This window comes from Rhinolophus ferrumequinum, chromosome 17, assembly GCF_004115265.2.
Source record: "Rhinolophus ferrumequinum isolate MPI-CBG mRhiFer1 chromosome 17, mRhiFer1_v1.p, whole genome shotgun sequence".
NCBI lineage: Eukaryota > Metazoa > Chordata > Mammalia > Chiroptera > Rhinolophidae > Rhinolophus > Rhinolophus ferrumequinum.
Genome location: NC_046300.1, coordinates 44854536 through 44864849, shown reverse-complemented (window position 1 = coordinate 44864849; position 10314 = coordinate 44854536). Strand labels below are relative to the sequence as shown.

The 10314-nt window shown below is 41.3% G+C and overlaps 1 protein-coding gene across 3 annotated transcripts in view; it reads right to left on the bottom strand.

The window, feature by feature from the left end:
• Window positions 1-7566: 7566 nt before the first annotated feature.
• Window positions 7567-10314, bottom strand: part of RAD18 (RAD18 E3 ubiquitin protein ligase) — a 107472-nt gene continuing 104724 nt past the window's right edge. For 2 of the 3 annotated variants that reach the window (XM_033133254.1, XM_033133256.1), the window contains one exon: window positions 7567-8378. In XM_033133254.1, the coding sequence (XP_032989145.1) occupies window positions 8276-8378 (103 nt within the window). In that variant the 3' untranslated portion in view covers window positions 7567-8275. The remainder of the gene's footprint in view (window positions 8379-10314) is intronic. The other variant, XR_004425487.1, reaches the window with a different exon arrangement.

The window sequence follows — 10314 nt, the reverse complement described above, 5'->3', positions numbered from 1 at the left end:
GAGACAGAGGATACCCTTTGAAGGTGGAGCCAATAAAACTTGGAGATGGGAAGGATGCGGTGAGTAAAGACAAGAGATCAAAGATGAGTTCTACAACTCAACAAGAAAATTACAAATAACCCGATTAAAAAATGAGTAAAGAACTTGAACTGACAGTTTTCCAAAGATATATGTGTCCAACAAGAATATTAAAAGATGCTCAATATCATTAGTTATTAGAGACATGCACGTCAAAACCACAGTGCGATATCACCTCACACCCATTAGGATGGGTATTATCAAAAACAAAACAAAACAAACAGAAAAATAAGTGTAGAAATTGGAACCCTAGTGCACTGTTGGTGGGAATGTAACATGGTGTAGGCACTATGTAAAACAGTACGGAGTTTCTCAAAAAATTAAAAATATAACTACCATTTGATTCAGCAATCCCACTTCTGGGTTTATATACAAAAGAACTGAAAGCAAGATCTTGAAGAGATATTAGCCTACCTGTATTTAATGCACTATTCACAATAGCCACGAGGAGGAAGAAACCCAAATGTCCATCAATGGATGAATGGAGAAAGAAAATGTGGTATCTCGTACAGTGGAATATTATTCAGCTTTAAAAAAAGAAGGAAATCCCATCTCATACTACTTCATGGAGGAATCTTGAGGACGTTGTTAGGTGAAATAAGCCAGTAGGAAAAAGACAAATACTGCATGATTCCATTTATATGAGGTATCAAAAGTAGTCAAACTTGTAGAAACCAAGATGAATTCTAAATATAACAAAATACTAAAATGCTTTGATTGAGGAATGACAATAAATATCAGATGCCAAAGAGAATTGTGAAACAAATCATATAGAACTTGCAACAATGACTTCGCTAAAAACTGGTTGCACAATGAACCCTTCAACCACCAAGAAGGTGTAAAAAGGGGTCTTCGGTGGGGGGACGGGGTCCATCCTTCATCATCATGTCCTAACACAGTATTAGTGAATATCCATCTAATGACACTGTCTTCCCTTTACCAAGTACGGATACTGATGAAAACGAGGAAGGGCTTTGGGCAAATGAAGGGCAGCATTTGGTGTTGCATTCCTGAAGGGAAAGGGCCACGTCTGGCAGCTGGAGAGGCAAGAGTAGGAAAAAGTGGTAGAACACAGCCGACTTCTGCACAGCTAGCCTTTAGTTCTCTCCAGGGACAACCATCCTCCCCTCACCCCAACTGAAACGGGAGTAAGCTGCTTCCCTACTACTCGCTGTTAACGCAAACAGTATTCCTTAACAGCAGTCCAAACCCCATTTCTCCTCAAAAGTTTTCACTAGTTCAGTGAAATGAAGAAGAAAAAAAAAAAGCACAACTAATTTGTTATAATCATTGCTCCACTTAATTTGCTTTGCCTGCAATTTCTTACCTTTTTAGTTTCTGTGTGATTATGTTTCTTATAAATTGCATAAAGCTAGATTGCTCATTTTCTGAAAATCTGAAACACTCTCACAAATACTGAGTATGTATTCTTGTCAATTTCCTTATCAACAAAATATAAGGTTGCTACAATGACTAAATAAGTTAATACTGACAAAGCCCTTAGAACAGTGTCTGTCATGTACTACACACTTAATAAACAGCTATTATTAAGGAGTTTAATATGTATATTAAACTCACCTCTTAATTTTATGGATGGATGGATGGATGGATGGATGGATAGGAGAGAGGGAAGAAGGAGGGAAGAGAAAGAGGCGGGCGGGGGACGGAAAGAGAGAATGAAAGAGATATGAAGAGGGAGAGGGAGAGAGAGAGAGAGGAGGAGGAGGAGGCAGGGCAATATTATTGATATATTTGGGCTTCTTGAACCATCCTGTTTTGTTTTCTATTCACAGCGCTTTTTCTTAGTTGTTCTGTTATCCTTCTTTTCTGCCTTGTAATAGTTTGATCAAGTTTTCATTTTCTGGCTTAACAAATACAATCTTGTTTCTATTCATTAATAGTTATCCTTAAAGCTTTAAAATGGATCTTGACTTAAAGTGTAAAGGAGGTCAGTGCCTCCCAAGCAATACCAAGGGCCTCAGAATGCCTTAATATTCTCACTTCCTCTCCCATGTTATTGCCCAATACTTTATTTCCACCTAGTTTTAACCATCCTCCATTGTCTTTTTTTCTTTTAGTCTATGTTTATTTAGATTTGCTAATGCATATACCACTTTCTTTGCTCACAACTACCTTGTGTATCCCATGCCTTTCTTTTGGGTTCTAGTTCATTCTTACTCAAGAATATCCTTTAGCAAATACTGTTTGCCTATCAAAATGTAACAGAGTGAAGCTGGGTCTCTCAATCTAATTATCTTGTATGAGGAACAACAGCATATTGAAACACAGTATCCCAAAATTCATCACTACTACATTCTTCTGCTTTACAAAGAAAAAAAAAAAACAACCTGCCCTGAACAGGGTATGCCTTTTAGAAACATTTATTCATCATTTTCCATTTTTGGATAGAAATCACCAATGATCCAAACTATGTGATCTTGAAATAGATCTGGGCAAAAATGTGTCACCATAAAGCCCATATTTCTGAAAAACTGACAAGCTGCATAGACTTCAGCAGTAAGTTATACTATCACAGGTTCTGTCTTAGCCCCACCTCCTCCCTCAAGCTTTTAACTTGTTTAGATAACTCAACACCATGTATTGAACATATGAAAGAAATTGCTCGATGTGCATGTCGTGTTTCCAGAAATCAATGCTGCCAAATAAAGTTTCCAGCAGATATTCTTCAGAAGTTGATTAGATTAAATATTAAACAGCTCCCTCCATTCAACAGTGAACTTGATGTTACCGTGTTTCCCCGAAAATAAGACCTAGCTGAACCATTAGCTCTAATGCGTCTTTTGGAGCAAACGTTAATGTAAGCCCTGGTATTATATTATATTACACTACATTAATGTTTGCTCCAAAAGACGCATTAGAGCTGATTGTTCGGCTAGGTCTTATTTTCAGGGAAACATGGTAGTTACCTTGAAGTACATTATGCAGTTCAGACGCAGATGTGCATTTGGAAAAGACATGGAAAAGTCACGGCTGCTCAAAATTGGATGTTACACAAAAGAAATTATAAAATTCTTTTAAGATTGTGATGCATTTCTTATGTGATCCAAACGGAAGTAGACAACGCCATGTGGAGTTTCAATTATGCTCTCCTGTAGTTCTAAAGCTATATAATATGCGGACCACTAAAAAAAACAAAACAAAACAAAAACCCTGCCTGTTGGTACTACTGAGCCCACCTCGCGCCGTACTCAAGTAAAGACATTCATAAAAGAATGTCAATCTTGCCATCTATTCACCTGGCACCCAGAGCAGCTGGATCCTTCTCTGGCCTACACTAGAATAACAGCTCTAGAACCTTGCCAGAAAATGTATCCAACCTGTGTATGAAATATTATAAAGCGTTCTCCAGCCATTCCTCTCAGAGATCCTAAATACAACCAAATTAGAACACCCAAAGTACTTTCAGTTTTTGTTTGCTTATAAGCCTACAGAATTGTCGTTTCTCAGTCTCTTCAATTTTGGACAGCCAGCTTTGATAGTTAACAGTAGGAAACACATGAAAACTTTTGCACTTGAGGGTACTAAATTCCCACTAAAGAGCTGCAATGTATTGCTTAATGACCATTATTTAAAAACCCACAGAACAAATTTCCTTTAGAGTTTAATTATCCTGGTGTCCTCCATTCTGAAAACAACCTGCCCATATATTTTGTTAAGAGCTACTGTTCCAACAATTTCATTTCTGTGAATGTAACCTAAGAAGTAATTCTATTATTTAAAACTGGAAAAAAGCTAGAAGTAACTTGAATGTCCAAGAACAAGAGAATTTATGCAAATGTGGCACATGATCCAATGGGTTCATGATGTAATCATTCGAGTATTGATAATGTACCGTGAAAGTGTTTTGTGACAGAATGACAGCAGTGTGTGTTCAGTGTAGAGTTGGTTCTGGCTGAGTCCTGTGAAACTCTGACTTGTCCAGCTTGTCTGCTATAGTGGTAAAGTTAGTGGACACATAGGCACCTATTAGATGAGCTGACTTCCATGAGTATTTTCCAGTTTGTATTTTGGACCAAAGGAGTCAGAAGATACATGCACAGGTTTCTGGGAGTGGGGAACACAGAGGAGAAGGGGGGATACGGTAATTAATATTACAACCTTGGACTGATTTTCCAACTCTCTCTGGAGAGCTGACGGGCAAACACGAATCCCCTTATTGCTCTCACAGGGCCGTGCACCTGTGCGTCGCCCCACGTATCACAACTGTCAGTTGGGTAATGATGTGATTAATGCTCGTCTCCCGTGTTTGCTCTACAGGTTTTATTAGGGCTTCTCTATGTTTTGCACACTACTTGACATAGAGTCATGATAAAATTCTTTTAAGATTGTGATGCATTTAACATTGGGAAGGCAGGAAAGAGGGGAGAGAGGAAACAGAAGGTAAGGAGGAAAGGGAGAGAAAAGAGGGGAAAGGAAAGGAGAAAGGGAGAAGTGGGAGGCAGTGGGTCCAGATGACACTACGCACTATCCATCTGGGAAAGCACTTTCTACCTGGAACACTGCAAGGCCAAGAATCAGCGAACAACAGGAAGGGGGGAGGCCCTGGCACCTGGCAGGTGTGTACGTCGGGGATACAGCATCCCAGGCAAGGCAGGGTTCTCCAGTGGGACCAGCAGGGTGCGTGTGACAGAGTACCAGCAAGGGTGGCAGCAGCCCAGCAGGAGTGGCAGGAGAGCAGCAACATATTCAGGCCTACACTTGTTCATGTATTCTCAATAGTCTGAGACCGGGGATACCAGGACACATCCGGAAGGAGAGGGGGAAATGCCCCCATAAGGCCTAAGTGTAGGTGGGGATCTGAAGTCGGTAACATGGAGGTGTCAACCCCGGTGTGACCTGTTGGAAGCCTCAGATGGTTATTGCTAAGGAAACACCCTAAGACTAAAACCAAAGAAAGGTTATCAAAACGGTAATGAATGTAATGGCTGAAATGATTTTCCTCCTCTAATGTTCATAATTAATCACTTTTATAATAAAAAACACGTAACAGGAAAAAAATGTGCATCATTTAAAGAACTGCTATTTTCTTTTATCAGATGTTAAGAGTTTCGTAATCTACTGTTTCTGCCTTTTCCCCAGTTCTAGGAAAACTCAAGAGTCAAATTTTGTGTTCACCCACAGTAACTCTATCAGTGCAGTGGTCTAGATAGTTGTTTTCTTCTCATTCTACAGGGTTAAGGGCCACAAGGGAAAAAAATTCCCCTCAAAGCCTTCTCTCTCTCTCTCTCTCTCTCTCTACCCGTTGACATGAATCTTTACCATAAGAATTAGTTTTTAAACATATACCACCCTCCCTATAGTATCCACAATGTCTTATGTATGTGAATTACTTTTAAAACTAGATCAGTGAGACTCAATGAAGGGTATAGAGCAGGGGCATCCAAACTCTTTTCAACAGTTTTCACCAAGGGCCCTATGCGGTAAAATACACAAACAGCCGGGCCACTCACTCGAGGTGAAGTACGTATTGCCTCACCTGGTTTATTTAAGTAAACTAAATATATTTTTGGAATTTGCTGCGGACCAATTAAAAATGGATTGCAGGCCACAGTTGGCCCGTGGGCCGCAGTTTGGACACCCCTGGTACAGAGAGAATGGATTAGAAGATGAAAAATGGGCTGACATAGCAGAACCACCTGGAAACGACCTTTCTAAATTATACATCACAGCTCACCTGTGCCCTCAGAAACCATAAGCATCACGGCCGTTGTGAGGTGACATACCCATGGTAGCTGTGACACCTGGAGAAGACTTAGGAGGTAAAAAGAATAACCAGTGATAAGGATCAAAATTTCATTAAAAGGTAAAGCTTGGACTCAGCTTATTGGTTTCAATCCTGGATCTAATACTTTCCCTAAATTCTTTATTTGCAAATGAATATAAACATATCTTTAACATATATTAAATATATGCTAAGTGCTAACAAATAGGGCTCAATAAATGCCCTTGAGGCCTTATTTTTCAAGTAGACTTGGGAATTCCTTTACATTGGGGGTTTCTCGATCTCAGCACCAATGACATTTTGAACTGGATAATTCCTTACTGTGGGGTGTTGTGGGTCCCCTTAATGCCATTCATATTTTCAAGTCCTAACCCCCCAGTACCTTAGATGTGAATGTATTTGGCGAGAGGGTCTTTAAAATGGTAACTCAGGTAAAATGAGGCCATTAAAATGAGCCCTCGTCCAATATAACTGGTGTCCTTATCAGAGATTAGGACACAGACATGTGAAAGCAAAGGAAAGACCATATGAGGATACAGTGACAGGCGGCCATCTGGAAGCCAGGAAGAGAGCACTTAGAAGAAACCAAGCCTACTGACAACCTGATCTTGGACTGCTCCCCTCCAGAACTGTGTGAAAAACAATGTGTCTTGTTTACGCCCCCCAGTCCAAGGCACTGCTATGGCAGCCTCAGCAAACACTCCATGGGGGTTGACCCCTGTGCTCTAGGATGTTCAGCACATCCCTGGCCCTCTTCCCAGTGATGCCAGTGGCAATCCCCCAACCCGACAGTTTTGACAGCCAAAATGTCTCTACACAGTGTCAAATGTCCCCTCAGGGGCAAACTCTCCCCCCATTGTTTCAAATGGCCTCTGGTCACCTCTGCTTTGCCCACACTCTGCATGGTGACTGCTACTAAGTAAGTAGAAAATCAAACTATTTATTGAACGAATGCACTTGCCTGGCTTCCTGTCTTGGGTCTCACAGCTCCCTTGCAAACTCCTTTTGCTTCAATTAAAGTAGTAATTACTTCCTGGTGAATTTATAGTAGACTGTGGACTTGACAGTGAAACAAGCACTTTTCGTTTTAGCATTATTTCTGGCAACTCAGAGATATAAATATCAGATCAACGATAAACCCTATGTTATTTGGCACTGCTTAGTCACCATACATCAGATCCTTTGATAGACTCAGTGAGTGGTGCTGCTTTTCGTTTCCGAAAGGTGCCACTTGTGGTCTTAGATGAAACGACTTGGACAAATTCTTATAGAACCATTTGAAGCTCAGGGAACTCATAAATAAATGGCCATTTAAGTATTGACATGCTTAACTTTAAGTCATAACGAGACTCCACAAGTTATCCAGAAACCCGAGAGCATACCAAACGACTGGAGACATTCTCTGGAAAGCAGACTTCACCAAATCCTGGCACACTCAGAACATGTGGTCTTACCATTGCTGTATCTGCTATCACGTTATTAGAAAGCGGATGTGTCTGGGTTGGGAGATGGCAGGAAGGTGAACACTGACTCTGAAATGCCAAAGAGAGGCATTATGAACTCTGAAAGGAACCGGAAACTGCTGGACATTTTGCACAGAGGTCATTTCTGACCAACCCCTTCCAACAATTTGTAGTTTATACTCAACTAGTCACAAGACACCTTTTCAAGGACATGGTTTTAAAGAGATAAAGAGTCTATTCATTTACAAAATCCATTTATTACATTCTTTTTAATAGCTGGGAATCAAAGTGCTAAAAATTCGATTTACCCAAGTGAAAAGAAAGACCAACAGTCATCATTTTTATGTGCCATTTCCAAAGACTACACTCAATGTTTTCAAGTTATTGTTTGTGACTTTAAATTACAATACTAACACCCTACTCCAGTAATGTTTAAGACACAGGTCTAACAAACAACTACCTTAAACTTGGGTAACAACTAGCTCCTAACTGCTGTACCGGCCACGCTGTCATCCAGGCATCAGGAGCTTACACATTCCGAGGGTGGAGTTAGGACATCCTGCCTTTCCAGAAATAAAGAGTCCTTCACTCCTCAATTGCTCCTTGTGGTAGAAAGGTTGAAGAGTCCTTTTCTGAAGTTGGTTTCTCCATGGAAGAGGAGAATGGCTTAAGGACATTCTGAAATCTAGAAACAAAACCAAACAAAACACCTTTGCCAAAAAGTCTGTGTACTCTGCAAAGATGCTGAACATGCAAAGTCAGCATTTTTAGAGAGAACTGTTTTAGAGGCAGGAGATAAGTGAACAAGTGAGGATGTTTTGTAACTTTTTTTTTTCCGGAAAGTCAAAAAAGAATGAAAATCAGTTAAAAATAATATTTAGAATTTAAAATCTAAAACCTTGAATTGCGCATTTAGGAATATAAAATCTATATGGCAACAAAGTCCCATATATTCTGATCACTGCATTGGAAAAGTCAGCCAAAGCCCATACTAATTTCTATTCCGTTTATTTGTCGGCTCGTTCTCAGCACTTTCAACTGATCTTGGGCGACGATTCTGTCCTGGACTGATTTCTGTGTCTTGAGGATCGTTTCTGGAAACAATAAGAAGAGGAAATGGCATCTTAGAAAATAATGATCATTATTATTCTACAGCACTTTCTAGTTTACAAGTGTTTCTACAAGTGCTTTCAAAGGCATTATTTCATTTAAATCTCAAAATAGCTCTCTAGTTCACTGACAAATCTATTATAATAATTACGATTACTATTATTATTATTCCCACTTTACAACTGAGAAAACAGTGACTCAGCAAAGGTCACACACATAAGTGATAGAGCCAGGAATTGAACCCCTTTCTTCAGAATCAAAATCTAGTAGGTTTTGTATGCTTCTGCTACACAGAAAGCTGCCAAAAAAGGGTGGTGGGTGGTAGTGGTGCTTCCATCGTAACAACAAGACAAAGCCAGATAGTCTAACAAAATTGTTAAGTTGACTTGATTCTGTCAAAGCTGAGGCGGTAAGGCAATCAAAAAACCAAAATTCCAAAGAAAGATAAGCCCCTCCAAAGAGATGGGCCACGCGAATTCTCTCACTGTTGGCAGAGCACTGGAGAAAGAGGGGCTCTCAGCTACCATTTTAAAGAATTTGGAACTATGGGCTAGTATTGCGGCCACTAACACAGGAAAGTTCATACATACTTGCAAGCCTTTTTCTAGGAGACTCTGTCGAGTGCTCATGAGAAAAATGGGGAGCAGGGCAGGAGACTGGTGGAAAGCAGCTGATTGGGGGCGACAGGGGTACAAAGCCCTGCCTCTTGCATGGACCTTTCTCTCCTACGAAGCAAAAGCTTTACGTTGCTGAGGGAAGAGCAGGACACTCACTGGCCCATGGGGCTCAGGCAAAGATCCAGTGCCTCTGGAGAGGAGCAGAGGTCAAATCTGTCTGCCTGAAGGAGAAGGATAGGCAATCATTTGCAACACAGTCAAAGAGTCCTTGTTGCTGGGGAAATGTTCAAAACAAAAACCTCTATCTCTGGAGGTAAACGCTCTTGGGCTGATGACCTCACACCATACAGAGTAGAGGTTACGGGGTGAATAGAGGTTAGGTGGTGAGTAGAGGTTAGGTAGCAGCAGTCTGTCTCCATGGGTGGAAGGGAGAGTGCTGAAAAAGACGCATCCCCGAGACCCAGGCACTGGGCCTGCCTACAACTGAGGCTGGGCCAAGATATAACAGAAAACCTCCAGCTGGCCTCCACCAGGAGCCCAGCACCAGGGAACAAGCAGGAGCAGTGCACGACTGAGGGAGGTACAGACGTGGAGAAGAGACGCCCCTCTGGAGGGCCGGCATGCAGTGATGGCTGAAAAGCAACGTGCGAAAGCCTCTGGCAATCCAGCTCCCACACTAAACACAAGGGAAAAGCAGCCCCTGGTAGAGGAACTTGATGCCTCTGATGAGGTCAAGTTGGTAACAATAAAATCCGACCTAGTTCAATTCCCCACACCACTGGCCAGACCGGCAGAAGAAGGAGCATGCCCCGTTCCAGGCACGCTCACTTCTGACACTCTGTGGTCCTTCACAGTACATCCAGCATTCAAGCAAAACGTACGATATGCGAAGATGAAAATAAAACAATCTATTGTCAAGAGATAAAGTAATCAACAGACAGAATGACCTACGTGTTAGAACTGTAAGACCAGGACCTTAAATCACTCTGATCAGCACGTCAGAGGTTCTAGGGAAAAGCTGGACAGCAGGCATGAACAGATCCTGCAGGGGCGGCTCTGAAACACAAAGGTCATTGCTGTCCCTCTCTCTCCATCCCTTCCAGAGTCTAAGAGGTTCCCTCCCCAGGTGTCAGCTTTCTCCATCTCCACAAAATTGGTGTGTTCCTTTTCATTAGCTATGACTCTACCCTTTTATCAACCATCCCCTTTTTTTCACATCCAATTCCTTTACACAGATAGGTCAGGTGCAAGAGGGATAAGGGTATTTTTATAAAATGCAGAGACTCATCATGTTCCCCACTTT